Source organism: Schizophyllum commune (assembly GCF_000143185.2).
Source record: "Schizophyllum commune H4-8 unplaced genomic scaffold SCHCOscaffold_1, whole genome shotgun sequence".
Lineage (NCBI taxonomy): Eukaryota > Fungi > Basidiomycota > Agaricomycetes > Agaricales > Schizophyllaceae > Schizophyllum > Schizophyllum commune.
In genome coordinates, this window is record NW_026089538.1 from 1,961,840 (window position 1) to 1,982,911 (window position 21,072).

Here is a 21,072-nt window from a genome sequence, read left to right on the forward strand (position 1 = left end):
CGGTGGCGGGCAGGCAGCGGAGTCGCGGGCCGGTCGCTGGATGGGGCTGGAGAACAAGCGCGCGCCAAGCTCATCCCGCCGCAGCGCATCGACCGCCACGCACAGCCAAGCGGGGGGACCGAGCTGTTGATCTCTGTTGTGCACGCCTTTTCTCGGACGAGCAGCCAAGCCAGGCCCATGTCTTACTTTCGTCTCCCGGAACCCATGTCCTCATCCACCATACTCGACAAGATCATGCCTACGCCGCGCAGGGCGAACCAGCGGCCCCCAGTCACGGCCGCGCGCAGGCGGAAGCTCATACTTTCATATCTACCGGACTGGTGTGTCTATCCTTGGGTGACTGTACGATGTACTGAAGAGGGCCAGGATCCTAACGATTGTGCTCGCGTGAGTGTATAGCGGGTCGGTTCAACCGCATCTCACCCCGCATAGTGCCATCTTCTTCGCGCTGGACGAGATAGAAGGATTCAAGCGCGTCTTTTCCCTCGAAGATACTTCGTGCGTGTCCATCCCACACTCCCCTAGCAACAGCTAACGCCTCCACAGTCTACGACACCCGTAAGCAACCCCATCCCCCTTGTTCGTCTGCTCACACGACCCAGTTATGCCGTCCATGAGCGCATACCCGTACGTCTCGGCATATCCACACCCGCATCATCTAACCCCACATAGAACAAAGAACTCATGGTCATCGCCATTCTCGCACCCATCGTCCTCCTTCCCCTCGTCAACGTCCTCACCATACGCTCTTGGTGGGATCTACACGCCAGTATGTTCCCTCACTCCTCTCTTTGTCCTTCTTCTGACACCTTGGCTCATTAGGCTGGCTCGGTGGTACGTCTACACCGCCTACACCGCCCCCATCCGCTGATTCCGTGCAGTCGTCCTTGGCCTCTCCCTTACCGGCGCAGTTACCCAGTTCGCCAAGGTTACTGTCGGCCGCCCTCGCCCCGGTGCGTCATCATTTGTGACGCTCAGAATCCCAGATGCGCTACATTCGGGATTTTGTGCTGGATTCGGAGTGGTGCTTTCCCCGTGATATGCTGCATGCTCCTCGTGCGCCTGTCTGAAGAGGCGGATGGTACAGATGGAAACCCTGTAGTATCGAGGTATCCGCCTAGAGGCCTCCATGATCCAGTTGGCCTGCCATCTGCATCTTTCGTCCATCGCTCCGTGCAGACGTGTAGCAGACAGGCAGCATATACGGGGAGATCTGAAAATCACGAATCCAGTTCTGCATCTGCGATCCGAAAGTCCAAATCACCTCACTTGCTTGCCGCTGACACCCTGCCTTGCCCGCCGCTGACACCCTCCCAGATGTCATCGACCGCTGCCAGCCCCGCCCCGGGTCCGCCGACCCCGTCTACGGCCTGAGCAACTACACAATCTGCACGCAGACGGACCACTACGTGCTGCGTGATGGGTTCCGGAGTTTCCCGTCGGGGCATTCGAGCTGTGAGTAGGGATCGTGGCTTCCTCCAGTCGCATTTTCCTGTGGTCGCATCTTCCTCTAGTCGCATCTTCCTCCAGTCGTAGTCGCATCTTCCTCTAGCCGCATCTTCAGTCAATGCGTGCTCACAAAGTTCTTGTACGATGCATGCTGACATCCCGCGCAGTATCCTTCGCCGGGCTCGGCTTCCTCGCGTTCTATCTCGCTGGCAAGCTGCACCTCTTCGATAGGCGCGGGCACACTGTATGTATCGCATGTACTCTGGCTAGAGCTCCATTCATCTTTGGCAGGGCAAAGCCTGGCTCGCCCTCACGCCCTTCGCTGGCGCCACGCTCGTCGCTATCTCTCGTACCATGGATTATAGACGTGCGTAATTGTCTCCTTACCCTTCTTCCTGTTTTTTCCTTCTTTGGTTCTTCCCTTCTTCTTGTTCTTCCCTTCCTTTCCTCCTTTCATATCATGCACATCCACTCCATGTCTCCATAAATTTCACCCTCGACTAACCTACTACCTACCTACCGACCAATCTACTGCCTACCTACCAACCCACTGCCTATCTACCAACCTACCGCCTACTAACCCGCCCCTCCCCAGACCACTGGCAGGACGTCCTCACCGGCTCCATCCTCGGCACCGTGATGACCTACTTCGCGTACCGCCAGTACTACCCCCCGCTGCACGACCCGCTCGCGCACCGCCCGTACTCGCCGCGGATCAGGCGGGAGGACGAGCCGTGGGTGGAGGATGGGGCGGAGGGTCGGGACGGTAATGGGTACGACCGCACCGCCGCCGATAGCACGGAGGGTGAAGTGTTGCCGACGACGCAGCGGTACGCGGGCGGGTACCCGCCAGCGGCGCATGTGTCGGCGCCCCGGCGCGATTATGAGGATCCCTACGGAGTGTCAGGTCCCTCCGGTCAGCAGTATGCATCAGGTCAACATCACGCCTCCTCGAGCATCCACCGCGGCGACACGATGAAGCGCCCGGGCCCGGGCCCGCTGGAGGAGGTGTGGAGGCAGGGGGCGGATGATGAGGACGAGGATCGGACGCCGGGGAGGCGGGATTTGGAGAGTGGTGGGGTGAGGGGTTTTGAGAGCGGTGGCGGGCATGAGCTGGGGAGGATCCACTCCAGCGATGGGGCCCGCCCAAGAGGCGTGTTGGAGGATGATGGGGAGGCGAGGGAGGTGCCGGTGGGAGTCAGGGGGTAAGTGGAGGAGGTGGGGTGAGGATGAAGGGGCAGGTGGATTGCTGTTTGTGAGCCTACTTCATGAACGATGCACCTCAGCTACTTTCAGTTCTGGCCCTTTCACGGACTCGTCGATATTCATTGTATCGCACACGTTGTGTAATTATATTCTTCACAAGTGCAACGTTCCTTGAATCTTGCAATCGGCACTCAGTTGTTGGACGACGCATTGAAATGCAGAGTGAAAGCACGAGACGGTCTGTAGAGCGGAGACGGCGCCGTAGCGCACTAGAGGCATAGATTATGGTGGTACAGAATAAACAAGCACTGCTGCTGACAGCGATAATGATACATAGTCGGGGCTCGCTGAGCCCGGCATTAGTGGTTTTACTTCGTCTCCTCTCCTCTCCAGATAATCAATCAAGATGCGATGTGACGCCCAATGCGACGAATCGAAGAACGTGATGTCCGAGTCGACAAGTCGGGTACATGATGTCGGCGAACCGGGGACGGGATGTTGACGGTCGGCAACATGATTGGGACGATGGGGGGAGCATATGTGGGGGATTGTCAGGGCCCTTGGGAGCCGTCGAGAGTGTCGCGGCCTGCCGGTCGCTGCATCCTCGGGTCCCCGCTGCCCGGCGTATGGGGAGAGGGACCCTCATCGCCGGCGAGCCTCATCTCGACCCTAGCTCGACCCCACGCTCACGCGCTCCCGGCGCCGTCCAGCTGCTTCTCGCCGTCCTTCCCGAGGTGCTTGCCGCCCGGCGTGCTCCGCATGAACGACGGCGCGAGCACGCGCCCGCGGCGTTCGGCGTCCTGCGCGGGGTATTTCGAGGTGGGCGGGTATTGCGAGGTGGGGTGGTATTGCGAGGACGGGGGGTAGGGGTAGGGGTATCCGGGGCTCGCGGTGGCGAAGGGGTATCCTGAGCTGGCTGGTGGGGAGCCTTGGAAGGATGTTGGGGGCGAGGACAGTGGTGGGGAGCCCATGTAGGACGAGGTGGGTGGTGATCCCATGTAGGATGATGTGGGGGGCGAGCCCATGTACGAGGAGTTTGGGGAGCCGAAGGTCATGTCGGGCGGGGAGCTGATGTGCATGGAGCTCGAGGGCTGGGGGGAGGTGGGGTACGAGGCGCTCGACGCGGGCGGTGGGGCCAACGACGGATGATCGGGCCGGGCAGCGGCGTACTTGTACGCGTGCGGTGGTGGCGGGCGGGGGACGACGCCAGAGCCGTTCGTGAACGGGTGGTTCGCAAAGGGGTCGAAGGACTCGGGGAGCGTAGGCATGGTGGTGGGACGAGGGAAGTACACGTTCGTGTGCGTCGAGGTGTATAGAATGGGCTGGTAATCGTCCGAGCTCGTCGCGCGCTGGCTGAATCGAGGGCCCGGGGCGGAGAAATATAGAGGAGGGCCCGCCCCGGGCTGGCGCCTGGCTTTTATAGGGCGCGGAGGGGCGCGACGCGTGCGCGCGGGTGCCTGCGTTTCTATCACCCGCGCATCAGTGCGCCGCTAGGTCCGATGCGCACGCGGCTCGACGCGTCGCGATCGCGTGTCTTAGACTGACGGCGCGCCCCCGACTGGCCCGCCCGCCGCCGCTGCGCTCTGCTCCCGCTCCGAGCGTCCTGTCGCGCGCAGGGCTGGGCGAGGGGGCAGCGGGAAATTAGGTTGGAAGGGACGGGAATAGATGGAGGGCGCGGGAAAGGGTGGTGGCGCGCGGAAGGAAAAAATCCAGAAAGAAGGAAGGCGGTGATTGGTGGACGGGGGGTTGGTGGTAGCAACTCGGAGGCGGGAAAGAGGCGCTGCATCGTGCGAGGGTGCGTGCCGCGGAGGCGGCACGTCGGGGTCGGTAAACAATCTGTAGGATGGCATAATACCGCCCGCGCCGCCCAGCCCGTATACGCGAAGCTTTCCCGTGGTGGTGTACGTGAAGACACGGTAACGAGAGGCAGCCTGCTGTAAGTGGACACCTAGCCTGCACATTACCCCATCTCGTGAAGGCTACGTTCCCCGCAGTATCGTTACCTACGTTTACGCTCAGTAGACTTGCGTGAACCACGAAGACACCCTGCCGCGAGCGAATAGACGAAACGGAGACGTACAGCTCGGCGCAATATCGCAGAATTACCTCGAGGAGGACGCGCACCTCTACCAATGAGGCGCGTCCTCTACCAATAGGGCAAACGTTCTCTACCAATACTAGGGCACGTCCTCTACCAATAGCGCAGTCCCATGCCACCGCCTCGGCCTCCACGAGCGGATTGGGCGCGCTTGTGGCCAATCTGCGGTGCTTGACGCAGCCAATGTACGGTGCTTGATGTGCCCGATCTAAAGTGAAGGTCGCAGCCAATCCGCCGCCCGCTCCTGCACCCAATCTTCCAGCCGCCCGAGCACCCAATCCCGCACAACCGGAGCGCGGTCAGATGACCATAAATGGATGCGGGGAGATCAAGAGGATGTACGGACCAGAGGAGATGCGGGGCCTGGGATGCGGGGGAGAAGGCGGACGCCGGAGCGCGGATCTGCGGGGTAGGCTGGGGGAGCAGGGAGGGGATAAGGGCTGGGGTAGGATGGGGCAGGAGAGTAAGGGGAGGATGGGGTAGGAGTAAGGGGGCATATTGGCGGAGTCAGAGGGGAGGACGTTATAGTATAGTAATGGGGGAGGATGTCAGAGGAGTCAGGGAGGAGGAGAACGGGCGAACAAAGCTGGGGAAAAGCGGAAAAATCATGCGGGGTACGGTCCGGGTAGGAGATAGGCGTCTTGCAAGTCCACTGTCCAGGGCAATCGTCGGTGCTTGGCCCTGTGCAATTGTCGGCGCTTGATTGTCGGAAGCGATTGCACGTTTAGCGAGGCACACGCCATCGGAGCAGGTCGAGGCACGACGTTAACGGAGGACCAAAGCACCTGTGCAGGACAGACGACAATCACTGGAGGGGGCTCAACATACCTACCGCTTGCGCTCACCTCTCGCCGATTGATGATACGACCCCGTCCACAACGCTTACCTCTCCGCGCCGACTGTGACCGCTTTCCCCGCCTACAAATGAACGCCGTCGATGTGCATTTGTAGTCTTGCCTCGCAGACGTACAAGGAATTGTAGCGCGCAAGCAGCTGACCCCGAGACCACATTCGCCAAAGCAGCAGTAGAGCTCACCTGAGCAGGTCCCTGCGTAAGAGCACATCACTGCACAGGGCTAGAGCTCTGAGCAGAAACACCGGATCGCAACACCGATACCGGCCAATACAGGTCAGCACGGCATTATCTCGAGCCAGTGGTACGAGCGCAAGGATAATTGTCGCGTATGCTCAGCAGTGTCGAGCAGGGGGTGAGCGGGGATAGTGCGCTGGCAAGCACAGAGAGGCTCGATTGCACACGGACGTCTACGTGAAGCTATCACGAGGGTAGGAGGTGTATGAGCCGGTGTAGAGATACCCTAGCCGGTGTGGAGGTACCGGTCCTCGGATCCTCTCCTCTTCTAGCACCCAACGCGCAGAAACTTCCCGAGCATGGAAGCCTTATTCTAGCAGAGGTGTCGTCCACTCTCTACTGACGAGATGAGCGCCAAGGACCGGTGGATAGTATCGCCTGCGCCAGTACTGACAGATGGTGTACTGGGAGGTGCTTATAGCGAAAGTGCTATACGCGCATCAAGAGGCACGCGGCGGAGCCTAGCTGCCGGCGCACGTCGTGGTAGTCGACGTCGTGGGCTGGGAAGGGGTGTCAGCAAGATAGCACTCGTAGGGTCACGAGAGGTGAACGAGAGGATCGAAAGGGGGGAGGAAACGATGAAAGAGGACAAGGTACGCACTGTCCTCAACCTCTCCCCACCGCTGAATCTGGCTGTTGACTTCGACATGCGCGGCGTTCGCCGCCTGCTCGACATTTAAGCAACGCTTGACGAGGGCCAACGCGATCAAGAAGGACTTCGTGACGTGCGTGGCGCGCTCGAATGCTGCAAATGCGTACGGTCAGTCTACTTCGGGAAAAGAATGACAATGGGCAGTCGCACAAGCTAGCTCCCACTGATCCAGCTCGTCCAATGCCTTCGCCAGTTTGTCGGCCGTTTCTGGCGGCTGGGTGCTGGAGAACAGCGACTCGGCCTTGCGGACGTCGACCCCGTAGGTTTTGCGTGCCCAGTCCAGTAGGGGATCCCAGTGTTGCTTCTGCAGAGTAACGAGTTGGTGAGGCTCGTCCTGGTGGAAGCTGACGTTCAGGACTTGTCAGTTCAGTAATTAACTTCAGGGGAGCTGTGACGCACCAGATGGTGTCCGTATGCAAATAGTCCAAGAGGCCTTTTTGCACCTGTGCGCGTTCGGTAGCGTTGGTGAACGCGTCGATCGCGCGCGAGGCAAGGGAAGTCTACCACATGTCAGCACCACTTCTATGCAGTGGACGGAGAGCGCACTATTGGCAAAGCATGCGGCTTCAGCACTGTTGACTGGCTCTCCCATTCCGCCGCAATGAGCGACGCGACCGCAAACTTGTTACGCGGGAGGAGCAGGGTGTTGCCGGAGGGAGTCTTCAATGCGCGCCTGTCGAGGGTAACGACGTAGCCCCCGTCGCGTTCTGCGACGTCCACATCCTTCCAAAAACGCTTCATCGTAGCCTCCGCCTCTGTATACAGCGTCAGTCACCCATAGCACACCTTGCACGCCGGGGAAACAAATGCTGACTATTAGTCTGCGTAACCGCGGGACCGTCCGCCGTCTCCGCCAGCCTGCGCGCGGACGCCGTAATCCATCTCCGCTGCCCAAGCTGCACCGTCCGGAGCACGTCTACGCGTCGTAAGCACGGGAACCCCAGCATCGTCGTCGTCGTCGGTGGCGAGAATTGACGACGCCACATAATGCGCGCGCGATCGCGTGTAGGCTTGGGCGCCTAACGTGCGGGCGGGCCGCGGTTCCGTATGTTGCTTTCCCCGCCACCGTCATCAAGGGGACAGTGTCAGGATGAGCGAGAAGCCCACTATCAGCGCGTATTTCTCGCAGGCGACGCCGAAGAAGGTGACAGGGAAGCGGCCAAGCTCGCCCATAGAGATCTCGGACGACGAGTCGGGGAGAGAGACGAAGAAGCGGAAGACCAGTGCGGCGACCTCTGTCTACTTTCAATCCCCAAGTAAAGCTGCCTCTTCAAGCGCGGGGACGGCAGAGCAGTGGAGATACGCGCCTGAGAAGCCAATACAACCTCGCGCGGAAGAGACGAAAGCACAGAAACGATCCAAAGAGGAGTTTCGCAGGCGATTGTTGCAACAGAATAACAGATTCCTGTCTCGAAAGCCCTCAGCCTCACCAGCACCGACTGCAGAAGAGGATCGAGACGAAGACGATGAGGAAGAGCGGAGCAAGAGATTCGAAGACTTGGAGGCAATGTTCTCCAATAAGCCGAAGGGAGGGGGAAAGCGACAGACCAGTGGCGCGAGCAAGGGGAAGGCACCCAAGAAAGACGAGCCAGTGGGTCCCAGCGGGGAGCCATATACTCCTTTGGAAAAGCAGGTGCGTGATAGGAATAGTTCTGTGGGGGACTATGCTTATGTCCCTTCAGGTGCTGGAGCTGAAGAAAGCGAACCCCGGAACGGTACTCATGGTCGAAATTGGCTACAAGTACAAATTCTTCGGCGAAGACGCACATGTACGAATCGCAGTACCTTCCTACTTCACATTGACTTGACTGACACCCTACGCAGGTAGCAGCGAAAGAGCTCGGCATGGTCTGCTACAATGACCGCAACTTCGATGTGGCAACTATACCCAGCCATCGTCGCGACATTCACTTGAAGAAGTGGGTTCCTCATCCAATACACCCCCTCTCAAAGGGCTCACCGAATATCTCCCAGGCTTCTCTCGCAGGGTTACCGCGTCGGTGTATGTGACCAGACCGAGACCGCTGCCCTCAAGAAGGTTAGCGACCAACGAAGTGCGCCCTTCAGGCGCGAGCTCACTCGCTTATACACCGCGGCAACGTATGCACGCTGCTTCTTCCATCTGAACCTAGACTGACCCTCGTGCCAGCTACGTTGACGATCTCGACTCTGTCGATGATATATCTGGCAGCTCAGCGCCTCCGTTCACATGCATCGTCGAGGAGAGCACGTCTGGGGCGGGAGCGGACGTGCATGTTGCAATGATCAGCATTTCTCCCAGCTCAGGGGATGTGGTATGGGATGCGTTTGACGGTGAGTCTCCTGCCTCATGTAACCTGTTCTCGATTAACAGGCGACAGACAACCCGATGAGACTCGAGCTCGAGGCAAGTGCCTATCACGATGTAATAACGATACTCTGATCAACAAGGCTAACAGACGCGACTGGTGCACACTCGCCCCGCGGAATTGCTTCTGCCAAAGACTGGGTTATCGGGGCCGACGCAGAAGATGCTAGGCCATTTCACCGTGTAGGTGTACTTTGCTCATGTTCGTCTCTTGCATCATTCTCACACATCTGCTCTAGCGCTACGGCTAGCGGCACTCAAACTCGCGTCGAGCACTTTAAAGGCCAAATGGACTACACCGATGCCTTCGCCTACGTCTCCGAGTTCTACTCCCAGAAAGCCCCCGCAACCTCCGACGGCTCCATCTCCGGCGCCTCTCACCTCAACCCCAACGCCTCCGAGGCCTTCACCTCCGGCGCCCTCATGGCCGCCGCCGCCGACTTCCCCAACCTCGTCGTCATCGCCCTCGCACACACCATCAAGCACCTTTCCGCCTTCGGCCTCGCCGACGCGCTGCGCGAGACGCGGTTCTTCGCGAGGTTTGCTGCGAGGACGCACATGCTACTGGCGGGGAATACGCTGAGGAATCTGGAGATCTATGCGAATGAGACGGACGGGGAAGTGCGAGGGTCATTGTTATGGGTGCTGGACCAGACACAGACAAAGTTTGGGGCGAGGCTGCTGAGGAGTTGGGTGGGGAGGCCGTTGATCGATAAGAGGTTGGTCCGTGGCAGGTTTCCCGTTCAAAGATTGACGGGTGTTGATTAGAGTGCTCGATGAACGGGTAGCTGCTGTGGAGGAACTCGTCTCGAGTGCGTCCGAAAAGCTCGTCACTCTTCGGCAGTTGCTGAGACGCATGCCTGACCTTGCCAAGGGCCTGTGCAAGATTCAGTATGGGCAGGTGAGCCTTCCATTCCTGCTATAGTGTTACACGCCTTTACGACCAAATAGTGCAAACCCGAGGAGCTCGCCATCCTCTTGACATCCTTCAAGCGGATAGGGGATGCATTTCCAGACGTGAATTCGCCTGCGGACGTCGGCTTCCAGTCCAATGTACTCAATGAGATTCTCTACGCGCTCCCTAAGATCAAGCCTGCGATAGATGAGATCGTCTTGCATATCTCGCTCAAAGAGGCTGCGGCGGGCAATAGGGAGCATCTCTGGAAGGATCCTGGACGGTACCCTGCAGTGCTCGACGCGTTTCAGGGCCGAGCAATGGTGGAAGTCGAACTGGAGGAGGAACTTAAGAGAGGTAAGCTGCATGTTGACATTGAATCGTGGTGTGCTCAGTTGCGACGCACAGTCCGCAAGGTCCTACGATACCCATCGCTCAAGTGGCTTCATCAGACAGATGCGGAAGTAAGACGAATCTATGTCACTGTAGGCATCGCTGACGGAGGATTTCAGTACCTCATCGAGGTCAAGAAGAGCGAAAACAGGCCAATACCGGACGACTGGAAGCTCGTGTCGCGCACTAAATTCTATGAGCGATACCATACACCAACCATTATCAACCTCATTGCAGAGCGTGAGCGGTACATGGAGACTGCGACTGTAAGTTGTATCAATACCTCGTTTGCCTCTCACTGAAGGGAAAACAGGCGGAGGCTCGCGCAGCGTACTCAGAGTTCCTCTCGGAGATTGCACGCACACACTACGCACCGTTGAGACACGCCGTCAACCAGCTAGCTGCCGCAGATTGCTTGCTCAGCCTCGCCCAAGTAGCTCTGCGTGACGGATATGTGCGCCCGGAGTTCGTAGACGAGGATGCCCTAGACATCGTGGCCGGCCGACATCCGATGGTCGAGACACTGCGTGACGACCCTTTCGTGCCGAACGATGTGGGTATGGGCAGAGGCTCGCCACGAAGCAAAATCATCACTGGCCCGAACATGGGCGGGAAGAGTAGCTGTGTACGGATGGTTGCGCTCATTGCGATCATGGCGCAGATTGGGTGCTATGTGCCAGCTGAGGCGGTTCGTATGAGCTTGTTGGACTCGGTGTTGACGAGGATGGGTGGTGAGTGTCTATCCGTTGCTTCCCACTGGTGTGCTCAAGCTAAAGATTGTTCAGCTTCTGACGACTTGGCGCGCGGTCGGTCGACTTTTATGGTGGAGATGACGGAGACGAGCGAGATCCTGCACACTGCGACGGAGCGCAGCCTCGTCATTCTGGACGAACTTGGCCGAGGGACATCCACGTTCGATGGAGTACGCTACTTTCGTTTTGTTACATGCCCTATAACTGACATCGCTGTAGATGGCCATCGCAGATGCAACTATGCATTACTTGCTCTCCGAGAAGCACTGCAAAACACTGTTCATCACTCACTACCCGCTGGTCGCGACAAATCTTGAGCAGAAGTTCATGAAGGAGGTAGAGAATCTGCATATGGCGTACCGGGCGGACCTGCGCATCGACGGAACGCGAGAGATTACCTTCTTGTATCGCCTCACAAGTGGCATCACATCTGGTGAGTCCCAGCTTCCAAGCAAAAATTGTCGCAGTCGCTTACAACTCGCAGAGTCGTTTGGCGTGGAGTGTGGCAGGCTTGCAGGATTACCCGAGACTGTCCTCCGAACCGCATCGCAGAGGTCGCAAAGCTTCCAGGTTGAAGTGGAGGCTCGCATGAAGCGCAACAGGTTCGTACCTTCCCGAGTCTCCTACATCCAGGTCCTAACCCTCGTGCAGGCTACGCAAATGTGCACAGCTCATACAACAATGTATACAAGAGTCCGGTATCGAGGCAGTTGCCACCGCCGCAGAGATACAGATGATAGCATCGGGGAGATATATACACTAATCTACGTTCGGCTTGTCTTTCTTGCCTTTTTTACGCTTTGGCTTCTCGCTGCCTGCCGCGTCGGTCTCTGCCTTGCGTTTTGTGGCCTTTGCCTTCTTGTCGGTGCCGTTCACCTGCTTGTCGACGCCGTTCACTTCCGGTGAGTCGGCGGACTTGGCCGCGGACGCTGTTTTGGTTGCGGATGTTTGGGAGGGAGTACCGGAGATAAGCTGCGCGATCTGCTGGCAGGTCTTGTGCAGGCCTGTCGACGACTTGAACTTGTCGGAGGATGAGAGGCGGTCGGAGAGCTGCGTCCAGGTGGTAGCGGTCCAGACGGTTTTGACATTTTCGGGCTGCTTCTGCGACTGGCGGGCGGCGGAGTTGGCGAGCTTGAGGAGCTCCTTGAGCTGGGCCGCGTTAAGGTTTACGGTTCCATCGCATGCGCCGGTGATCGTGTCGGCCAACGAGCGCTGTAGCAGCTCCATGAACGCAGCGACTTCGTCATGCGCAAGCGTCTGAACAGGCTTTAGCAAGGTGGAAAGGCAGGATAGCATAGGTCAACTCACAAGTGATGGCAGCTGGTTCAACAGAGTCTGAACAAGCTGATACGCCTGACAACGCCTGTAGGCATTGATTGCCTTCCCAGACAGCTCCAATGAGTCTGTCCGCAATTGCCACCCGACACTGACATGTCGCTTGATAATCTCCTGGAAGAACGACGTGTTGAGCGACGAGTTCTTGCGCGTCAAGAAGTCTGCGAGCGACTCCTTATACGCCGCAACCACAGCGTCTTCTGCGCCCAAGTGCAATGCTGTCTTCGCGAGATACAGGCTGAATATGCTGAGCGTGCCCAGGTGGTCCGAGGAGCGCGCTCGCCGGGCACGAGAGTGCAACTCGGTGAGCGCGGTCTTGACAGCGTCGGCGTTGGGTAAGGTAGGCGTGTCCTTCGCCTTGGCGATGCGCGAGCGGATGATGCCCTTGGCCTTGTCGGCGAGCTGCTGCTCGTCGGGGCCGGAGGACACGATGAGGTCGGCGAGGGGGAGGAGGAGGCGAATGATAAGCGGGCTAGTGGGCTGCTGCTTCAGGAAGACGTCGACGAGGTCGAGGACGCGGTTCTTGAAGTGCGTGGCTTCGCGTTGGGCGTCAACGTCTGTGAGGAGGTCAGCGATGAGGATGAACGTGGATAGGGAGTGAACATACCCTTCTTCTTTCCGGACGCCGAAGCCTTGAACACTTCTGTGAGCTGCTCGTCGATGGCCATCATCTGGTCGTCGTCCATGAGGTCGTCGTCCTCATCGTCTTCCTCGTTCGCGGGCTCGATGCCGTTCACGCGGAGAGCGTCCTCGATCTTCTTGCGCAGCTCGGCGGCTTCGGCGTCATCCTCCTCTTCGGAGTCGGAGTCTTCTTCATCTTCTTCTGCCTCGCTCTCTTCGTCTTCCTCCTCCTCGTCCTCCTCTTCATCGCCCTCTTCGTCGACTTCCATTTCGTCGTCATCGTGCTCCGCGGTAGGATCGCGACGTTCGAGTTGCTGCAACACCATTCGTCAACGCACAGAGGAAAAGACAGAATTCTACGCACCGTCAAAATCAGGTCGACCGTGCTCTCCTGCACCACCCCCGTCAACAGCGCGAACGCCTTGTTGCCACACGCCCGCAAGTACGCATTGCCCTTCTCCAAGAACCCAATAATCACGTCCACGAGCACGTCCACCACAGGCGGCTCCTCCGGATCCGCCGCCGTGGACTTGCGCGCCTTCTTCCCCTTCTTCGCGGACTTGAACTCGCTGTACAGCCGGCTCGCGGCCTCCACGCACGTCTCCAGATCATCCTCCCCGCCCAGCTCTCCCTCGTCCACATCGCAGCAGCGCTGCAGGAGGGTGACGGCGAGCAGGAGCTGCGCGCCCTTCGCCGCGTCGTTATCGTCGAGCTTCTGGAGCTTGGCGATGAGGTCCCTGGCTTTCGTGCGGATTTGCGCCTCCTCGTCATCGATGTCGACGAGCGGGGTGACGTGCTTGGTGTCTTGCTCGAGCGTGGAGATATTGGAGAGGACGCGCACGACCCAGGATTCGCCGCTGGTGGTCGTGCCGGAGAGCTTGACGGGCTTTCCGTCGTCGGCCTTGACCGTAATGGTCTGGCTGGTGAGGTCGGCGAGGCAGGTCATGAGGCGCTCGCGACAGCTCTTGCGAAGGGCGTCGGAAAAAGGAGGATTGGGGGCGGTGTGAAGCTGGCAATGGTATGTAAGCGTGTATAGGGAAGAGCAAGCCGAAGGAGCGGCTTACAGCGAGGAAGGGGCTCTTCTCGGACTTCTTCTTGACGGTGAAGAGGCCGTGGACGGTGAACCAGTCGAGGATAGTTTGTATCCACCGCTCATCCTTCGGAATCGCGCCGTTGCGTATCAAGGAGGCAAGCTGCTCGATGATCCATGCGCGCGTCGAGTTCACGGCCTGAACGTCGGATCTGCAAACTCAGATGAGCACTTGATGCGATGAACGGAGGAGAATGCCAGGACGCACTTATCCGACGGGTTGACCTGCTCCAGAAGGTGGTCAATGTACGTCTTGATGCCGGCCTCGTCCATCGACGTCAGGATGGTCTCTACCGTCTTCGTGTGCGTGAGCTTGTCGAACTGCGTGCTGCCGTTGACACCGGTCAATTGCAGGATGAGCGCGAACCCGAGGTGCGGGTTCGACTTGACGAAGGACTGCACGTCGGAGGCCTGTGATGCGCGTTAGCTCGTGTGGCAACGGTGTGGATGGAGTTAGCGTGAAGAACATGGTACGCACGACTTGCAATGCGATTTTATGCAGGTACCTATCCTTGTGCGAGAGGTGGTTGATCCACGAGCGCATGAGGTTGCGCGTGAAGAGCATCGGCATCGTATTTGCGTCCACCCGAGGGAGCGCCTTCTGGAAGACCTGGAAGCCCCAGTACTTGCGGTGCGGGGAGGCTGTCGCGGAGAACAACGAGTCTACGACTCTCTATCAGCACAAAAGCCTCTCATGCAGATGAGGACCACGCACCGTCTACAACATGGTGGAAGAACTCCTGGAAGGAGCCCGACGACGAGCTCTGCGCGCCCTCCGCGGGCAACAACTCCGCCAGCATGAGATCCCACACGAAATGCAGCTGCGGCTTCCAGTTCCCCGCCTGCGCCTTCGGCACCTCGTCCTCGTCCTCCTCGTTCTGTGTGTCCTTTATGATGCGCGCGATGACCGGCAGATTCGCGTTGCTCAGCAGGTCCTTGTTCTTGAATACGGGCGCTAGGAGCTTCTTCCACGCGAGCTCCGGATACAGCTTCTGCATCTTGAGGCTGATGGCGACCTTCTCGGGCGACCAGTCCTCGCGCTCGGTGTAGATCTGCTCCGCGGTCCAGTCGCGCGCCGCGTCTTTCCACGGAACGGCGGAGGCGCGCAGGGCATCGAGGGCGAGGCCGATCGTCCACCAGGCGCTCTCGCGGAGCCAGGCCTTGGCCTCGCCGAGGGCGAGGAGGCCGGTGAGGACGTCCTGATAGCTGGCGAGGGAGGAGACGACGGAGGCGGAGGCAGAGGAGGGGAGCGGTTTTGTGCGCACAAGGAGCCCGCTTTGAATGACGGCGGTGAAGCCGAAGAGACGCGCGAAGAGCAGGTCGCGCTCTTCCTGCCCGGAGATGGAGCCCTGGGGCTTGGAGGAATCATTGATGAGGGCGGTAATTTGGGAGCAGGTGACGGTGTCGATGCGCGACAAGAGCTGTACTTCTGTGAGCGAGGAGGTAAGTCAAGGAGGGGGGGAGGGCACGCACCTCCGTGAGCGCCACCGCGAACCCAAGCCTGCTGCTTTCCCTGGGACTCGCTAACCCGCGAATCAGCCTGCGTATCGAGTAGGACACATCCTGAGCATTCAGCGCATCGAGCCCATCGCTCTCGTCCACGTCTTGCGCGTCCTCCTCATCCTCTGCGTCTGAGGGAGCATCCTTCTCTTCGGGCGCATCCCTCGCGGCGTACTGCGTCTGGAATTTCTCGAGCGCGTCGATCAGCTTGACAGACGCATCCAGGCGCTCCTTCCTGGATGCCGAGGACAGTCGCCAGAAGAGGGGGAGCGTCGTGCTCATCGTCGCGCGTGCTAGAGCCGGAAACCCGGACGCAGACGCCACTTGTGATCAGAGGTGATCGAAGAAAAAGATGTGCGGAAGGGGGAATATCCCCGCACGGAATACAATGGGCGAGGCCACGCGGAAGACAATGCGCCAGACCCAAAGTAAGCGCAAATAGGGAGTTCAGTACTTGCAAAGCGTAATTCAAGGGCGCGAGTGCAAGGGTAAGAATGAGCCATATGCAAGGAAAGTGAATGCCTGGGTATTATCGCTGGTATGCGGGGAATAGTATGTAGTGTACATGCAGATGCTGAATGTGCGTGTGCTTGCTTTCATGACGTGCAAGGGTAATCATCCTATAGCTGTTAGGTATCGTGCGCTTGACGCTGCCCTAGGTATAGTGCGCATAATGCCCCTTCACCCCCAACCGACACTTCTCGCAGTCCAGTCGAGGCCCCATGGTGAACCTACGCTGGAATGAGGGGGTGGCAGGTGGGCGGGACGGGGATGAGGATGAGGACATGGCAATGTCGACGCTGCTTGCCCGGGGCGCGAGCGCAGGCTGGGGTGATATCTCAAGGCCTTGAGGTAAGATGCCAGGTCCTTGGGAGGATGCCATGGGCGTGGCTGGTGTGATCTGGATCTGCGGGCCTTGCCGGTGCGGTGTCCCTGTGACATTGTCGACGATCCCGGGCATCCCGAGCGTGGACGGCACTGTGAGGAAGGCAGGTCGCTCGGCGGCATTCGAGGACATGGACAAGCTGGGCGCAGAAGATGCAAACACCGAGTTCTGCCCGATGTGTGGTGAGGGTGAGCTGGGCATCGCGTCCTGGGGAGGGTCTCTTTGAGCTTCTTGGTCATCTCGTCAATACGTGGAGCGCACCATCGCGACGTCCATAGCGTCGTCCTCGCCGTTCTCCGAGGGCGCGCCGCTAGATATCATCGGGCTGTCTATGCGAAGGCCGCCCATCTGGTTCGGCCATTCCTCAGAGGACTGGCGACTGCCGCGGTTGCTCCCAGACCCTCTGATGTGGAGCTGGACAATAGGGCGGGATGCGGGGGCGTCATTGTCGGTGGCAATGCGTTTCTGAGGGGGTGCAGACTTAGCCAGAGACGTGGTAAGTGCGAGCGACACGCACCACGGGACGGTCTGTGGGAGGATCCTCCGAGTCCGGGGATCGGGCTCGCTTCGCCCCCGCGCTGAAGGAGCGCATTGCGCGCAGGTGAGGTCGAGGACTTGCTTGGCCGTCGATGTCCATCATGCTGTAGACCATGTTCATGCCAGGAGCAGGTAAGAGACGGACTTGCAGACAAGTCGTGGTGGAGGATGGTGAGAACAAGGGCCGCGGCCGACGCGCTTTTGGCCATTCACGGCCATCACGCGGTCCCGTGATGTCCGGATCCGCGTCAAGTGGCGCGTGCGCGTCACGGTGATCGTCACTCGTTTCCAACCTTCGTCCTGGTCTCGATGCCCTTCTCACCTCCTCCAGGCCTTTGATCAGCATCCCAAAATCATACGAGTGAGATGCTGTGAGGGTTCGCATCGGAGGCAAGCTTTGGTTGATGGAGTACTTCAGAGTTCTCACATAGTCCAGACCTGCATCCCCCCATTCCATGGCAGATCGCATCAACGAGGTATGTTCAAACTATTGAGTACGTTGAGTGCCTACAGTCTTTCGAGAAGGCATCACAAACGAGGAAGTGAAAGGGGACGTCTTCAATTAACAAGAGGGCTTTTGAAATATAGGTCGTAGTAGTACATTCTATCGTGTACGAGCGAGTCATCCAGAAACATTACCAAGGAGCTTTGAGTACGATTCATTTTCCCAGCCAGCTATTTCACCACATCGCGCGCATTGGCGCGCCTCTATGCAGACGATCTAGTCCTGCACCTTGATGCCCCCGCGCGGCAGACGCGGCTCGCCCTCCACGTACGGCGTCCCCGTCTCCTCGCGCAGCAGGTCATTGAGCCACGCGCCCTTGGGCGCCAGCTTCTGCCCGCGCGTGTACACGGCGGCGAGGTACAGCCACGCCGCCGCGTTGCCCACCGTGCCGACCTCGTCCGAGACGTGCGTGCGCGCGTACTGCGACATGCGGTCGTAGAGCGCGACGTCCGTGTAGAGGTCGTACATGTGGCGCGCGACCTGCACGTTGTCGCCAGGCTCGGTGAGGAAGCCAGACTTGCCGTGCTCGACCTGGAGCGGGATTCCGCCGGTGGTGGCGGCGATGATGGGCTTGCCGGCGTGAATGGCCTCAGAGACCTTGACTTCGAAGCCCTCGCGGGTAGAGAGCTGGAGCGCAATGCGGGCGTTGGCCATGAGGCAGTCGAGGACTGTAAGGCATCAGCAAGTGACCTTGGCTTCACAGGGAGTAGCACTTACGCTGGTCAGACGGCGGCAGACGCATCACCACAATGTCCTTCGCAAACTCGGCGTACTTCTCGTGGATGAGAGTCAACACCTGGTCGTAGATGATGCTCGCATCCGGGTCATCGACGGCACCGTGCCCACAGATGAGCAGCTGCGGCTGGTCGTCCGGCTCGACGTCGCCCGCCTCGTTGAGCAGGCGGCGGAAGCGCGCGTACGAGTCGATGACGTTCGGGATGCCCTTCGCCGGGTCGAAGCGCGCGATCTGAATGCAGTACTCGCGGTTCGGCCAGTCGAGCGTGTTCATCTTGTCCTTCTGGCAGAGCGCGCGGAACTCGCCCATGTAGTACTGGCGGTCCCAGTCGCTGAGCTCCTTGTTGAGGCCGTCGAGCCAGTCGGTGGCGGCGGGGAGCAGCGCGACCCTCTCGATGGGGACATCCTCGGGCACGAAGGCCTTGACGGGGTGGCCTGGATAGCCGTCAGTACGAGGTGATGAGCGGGAGATGCTCGATGCTCACTGATGAACAAGTCCGCCAACTGGATGTTGTTCCACAGGTACTTCCAGACCTCCTCCTGCGGCGAGCCCGCGATGTGCACGAGATCAGACCTGATCTCGATGTGCGAGCGGTAGATGATGGGGAGCTCAGGCCGGACTTTCTTGATGAGCGGGATGAGGCCCGGCATCTGCGGGTCGTCTGAAGAGCGCGAAGAGAATCAGCTGCCGCATCCCTCTTCCCATGGGTTCACGTACCAATAAATGCGACGTCCACACCACCTGGTGCAAGGGGACCACCCTCCGCAGTCCAGCGAAGGCCATTCTTAGTGATCCATGCGTCGAAGTTGTCCTTCGCCTCCTGCGTGAGACGAAGGTCGGGCGAAGCGACACCTTGCAGGATGTTGTGGTTGTTCTTCGTCGTACGGAAGACGCTGGGCTGGGAACCATCGTGAGTATGAACGTTATTAGACTAGAAAGGGTACTCACCGATGGGTTCGGGACGTACCTAAACGAAACTAGTCAGCAACGGCCTATTCATCCGGAAAGAGCAACGGGAGACAGCGCAAAAATGTGGGGCGGCGGGAATGCGCCGTGGGGGATACGTGGGGTACGAAAGGACAAATGACCTACCACGCTGCGTCGACGTCTAACGCCGAGAAGAACCTGATCAGGGCGTGACGCATCTATGGGCCTGTCAGTCCGCGGTCTGCACATCCTCATTGGTCTCGCCTACCAAAGCGACACCACCTTGCAAATCACGTCAGCGGACCTGTACCCGGGCTAAAGACAGATCCAGGGGACGTACCTCCTTGAGGCGTAGAGCTGAAGAAGCCGATCTTGATTTGGCGTTCGCGTAGCTCGTCCGCGAGCTTGTTCACCGCAGTCCAGGTCCTGCCGGCACGGTGAGCGAGATCCTCCAGGGATCGGCGAGAATGAAGCTTACGAGGGGCCAACCGTCTTGCGGTACTCATCTATATCGTCGATCAGATGAATCTTGCCTCCGGCGTCGACCGCGACCTGGTTGCGCGGGCCGATGGTGAGGCGGGGGTTGTTGTTCGGCCCGTAGTACATGATGGCCTTGCGCGCCGCGGAGTCGGCCTGCTCATCGAGCGTGCGAGGGATGGGGAGCTTGCTCGCGGTACCAGCGCTGAGGTTGTTGCCCAGGTGGGACGCCTCCACGTAGACCGTGGGCGTCTCCGCGCCAGACGGGACGTACGAGCCGGACGTGGACGAGATGCGGTGCTTGATGTTGGGACGCGTGAGCGAGTCCGTGTGGAACGGCTTGATGTTGAATACGATGGGGACAATGTCCAGATCGAGCCAGAGGCGCGTGCAGATGTTCGGGCTCTATGGCGAACGTCAGTGCCAGCGAATGTGAGACAGGCGCGTCGCGCACCTCGCGGAGCAGGGCCAACGTGATACCAGCGCCGAGGAACTTGCAAAGATGCTCCTGGGAGAACTTGCGCAGGGCGTCGAGGACGTGTTTCTCAATCTCCTTCGCGGCCTTCTCCGGGTCCAAGGGCGTATGGTCAATGACAAACGACGCGAAGTCGGTGCTGTACACCGAGTCGTGGACGGAGATGGCGAGCTCGAACTGACTGCCATTGTTGATGGGCGCGCCAGCGATACCAGCCCACATAGGCTGATGGACCACGATCGTCAGATACGAAGGGAAAACGAGGAGGGACGGAACTCACGGTGAGGGAGGCATATGTCTGAGTCGTGATCTTCGAGAAGGTAGGCCTGTTCGTGAGCGAAGCCTTGGACGACAAGCGCCGCCTCGCCGCGGTCGATGGCTTAGAGCTGAATCCGTGGGGAGGAGACATGGCGCTCAGAGTAAAGTCCTTGAAAGGTGGGAATTAGACGACTATCGGTGACTGCCCTTTATATGCGGGGCATGACATCAAGAGCCGGCATGACAAAGGTACCGCCACAGCCGCAGGCTTGGGGGTGGCATCGTGGATACAGCAGACAGCAAGCTTGCAGCGTGCATCGGGATACGTTTGGGATTGCCCTGGAGAAGGCAACGTCGGATTCTGGAACGCCATAGGCAGCCAAATCCAAGCCAAATCCCCGGCGATGCGGGGGCTAGATTCCGGGGTCGTGGAGGGGACGGTTGCGGGCGGGCCAGGAGCGGACAAGAAGGGCGAAACGGGTCTTCTGACTACCTCATGGCGCGCGCATGTTCGTCAAGCCACCGGCCATTATCGACAGGACGATGGGCAGCTCGACGACGGCGTCGAGCAATCCAGACGGACCGGACCCTAACGTACCTAGAACAAATTGCTGCTATCTTGGAAGCTGTTTTGATTGTTGCGAGGAATGAAGTTCAGTAGAATGGCTTTGAATGGGATCGCGGTGCGGGCTGTCGTACGCCGAACGACTGCGAGCAACGCGCTCGACATGGCGCATATCCGGGAGTCTAGGCGAGGCCTCGGAAGGCCTGAGAGGTGATCCTTGCCTCATGCCGGCGACGAATGGGAGCAACTCAGCTCTGGCAATCGATTGAAGTCAAGAA

At 59.2% G+C, this 21,072-nt stretch overlaps 9 protein-coding genes across 9 annotated transcripts; 3 read left to right on the forward strand and 6 right to left on the reverse strand.

The window, feature by feature from the left end:
- Window positions 1-89: 89 nt before the first annotated feature.
- On the forward strand, window positions 90-2,862 carry SCHCODRAFT_02606296 (PAP2-domain-containing protein). The gene is made up of 12 exons (XM_003035939.3): window positions 90-320; window positions 367-387; window positions 433-498; window positions 547-558; window positions 603-627; window positions 673-769; window positions 823-834; window positions 882-953; window positions 1,318-1,455; window positions 1,617-1,693; window positions 1,741-1,816; window positions 2,045-2,862. The coding sequence occupies exons 1-12, from the start codon at window positions 178-180 to the stop codon at window positions 2,656-2,658; spliced, it is 1,353 nt and encodes a 450-aa protein (XP_003035985.2). The 5' UTR covers window positions 90-177; the 3' UTR covers window positions 2,659-2,862.
- A 38-nt stretch (window positions 2,863-2,900) lies between these two features.
- On the reverse strand, window positions 2,901-4,223 carry SCHCODRAFT_02606301 (uncharacterized protein). The gene has a single exon (XM_003035115.2). It carries the CDS (start codon window positions 3,921-3,923, stop codon window positions 3,342-3,344), a length of 582 nt encoding a protein of 193 aa, XP_003035161.2. The 5' UTR covers window positions 3,924-4,223; the 3' UTR covers window positions 2,901-3,341.
- A 604-nt stretch (window positions 4,224-4,827) lies between these two features.
- SCHCODRAFT_02709293 (uncharacterized protein) lies at window positions 4,828-5,466 on the forward strand. The gene has a single exon (XM_050347032.1). The coding sequence runs from the start codon at window positions 5,067-5,069 to the stop codon at window positions 5,454-5,456; it is 390 nt and encodes a 129-aa protein (XP_050202875.1). The 5' UTR covers window positions 4,828-5,066; the 3' UTR covers window positions 5,457-5,466.
- Window positions 5,467-5,604: 138 nt separating this feature from the next.
- SCHCODRAFT_02462677 (uncharacterized protein) lies at window positions 5,605-5,817 on the reverse strand (the record flags this gene model as incomplete). The annotated part of the gene is made up of 1 exon (XM_003035114.2): window positions 5,605-5,817. A coding segment is annotated over one exon (213 nt), but the record flags the coding sequence as incomplete, so codon positions are not given.
- Window positions 5,818-5,965: 148 nt separating this feature from the next.
- Window positions 5,966-7,511, reverse strand: SCHCODRAFT_02606308 (ATP12-domain-containing protein). Its single transcript, XM_003035113.2, has 6 exons — window positions 7,310-7,511; window positions 7,042-7,250; window positions 6,895-6,995; window positions 6,646-6,839; window positions 6,445-6,588; window positions 5,966-6,343 (listed from the first exon to the last, which is right to left on the reverse strand). The coding sequence occupies exons 1-6, from the start codon at window positions 7,440-7,442 to the stop codon at window positions 6,273-6,275; spliced, it is 852 nt and encodes a 283-aa protein (XP_003035159.1). The 5' UTR covers window positions 7,443-7,511; the 3' UTR covers window positions 5,966-6,272.
- Window positions 7,512-7,585: 74 nt separating this feature from the next.
- On the forward strand, window positions 7,586-11,788 carry SCHCODRAFT_02483197 (uncharacterized protein; the record flags this gene model as incomplete). The annotated part of the gene is made up of 16 exons (XM_003035938.1): window positions 7,586-8,128; window positions 8,178-8,264; window positions 8,320-8,414; window positions 8,470-8,595; window positions 8,645-8,808; window positions 8,856-8,899; window positions 8,934-9,025; window positions 9,082-9,561; window positions 9,611-9,743; window positions 9,794-10,094; window positions 10,146-10,201; window positions 10,250-10,396; window positions 10,444-10,861; window positions 10,916-11,052; window positions 11,102-11,315; window positions 11,367-11,788. The coding sequence occupies 16 exons, from the start codon at window positions 7,586-7,588 to the stop codon at window positions 11,786-11,788; spliced, it is 3,459 nt and encodes a 1,152-aa protein (XP_003035984.1).
- Window positions 11,241-15,732, reverse strand: SCHCODRAFT_02525003 (uncharacterized protein). Its single transcript, XM_003035112.2, has 11 exons — window positions 15,402-15,732; window positions 14,644-15,349; window positions 14,407-14,591; window positions 14,137-14,339; window positions 13,903-14,080; window positions 13,203-13,847; window positions 12,825-13,152; window positions 12,191-12,774; window positions 11,534-12,139; window positions 11,367-11,484; window positions 11,241-11,315 (listed from the first exon to the last, which is right to left on the reverse strand). Exons 1-9 carry the CDS (start codon window positions 15,708-15,710, stop codon window positions 11,642-11,644), a joined length of 3,636 nt encoding a protein of 1,211 aa, XP_003035158.1. The 5' UTR covers window positions 15,711-15,732; the 3' UTR covers window positions 11,241-11,315; window positions 11,367-11,484; window positions 11,534-11,641.
- Window positions 15,733-15,860: 128 nt separating this feature from the next.
- SCHCODRAFT_02606320 (uncharacterized protein) lies at window positions 15,861-17,020 on the reverse strand. Its single transcript, XM_003035111.3, has 3 exons — window positions 16,832-17,020; window positions 16,576-16,779; window positions 15,861-16,521 (listed from the first exon to the last, which is right to left on the reverse strand). Exons 1-3 carry the CDS (start codon window positions 16,964-16,966, stop codon window positions 16,084-16,086), a joined length of 777 nt encoding a protein of 258 aa, XP_003035157.2. The 5' UTR covers window positions 16,967-17,020; the 3' UTR covers window positions 15,861-16,083.
- Window positions 17,021-17,306: 286 nt separating this feature from the next.
- SCHCODRAFT_02606323 (glycosyltransferase family 4 protein) lies at window positions 17,307-20,595 on the reverse strand. The gene is made up of 11 exons (XM_003035110.2): window positions 20,252-20,595; window positions 19,951-20,196; window positions 19,498-19,901; window positions 19,360-19,445; window positions 19,288-19,301; window positions 19,185-19,237; window positions 19,041-19,059; window positions 18,810-18,990; window positions 18,577-18,753; window positions 18,074-18,526; window positions 17,307-18,024 (listed from the first exon to the last, which is right to left on the reverse strand). Exons 1-11 carry the CDS (start codon window positions 20,378-20,380, stop codon window positions 17,573-17,575), a joined length of 2,214 nt encoding a protein of 737 aa, XP_003035156.1. The 5' UTR covers window positions 20,381-20,595; the 3' UTR covers window positions 17,307-17,572.
- Between the last annotated feature and the right edge of the window lie 477 nt (window positions 20,596-21,072).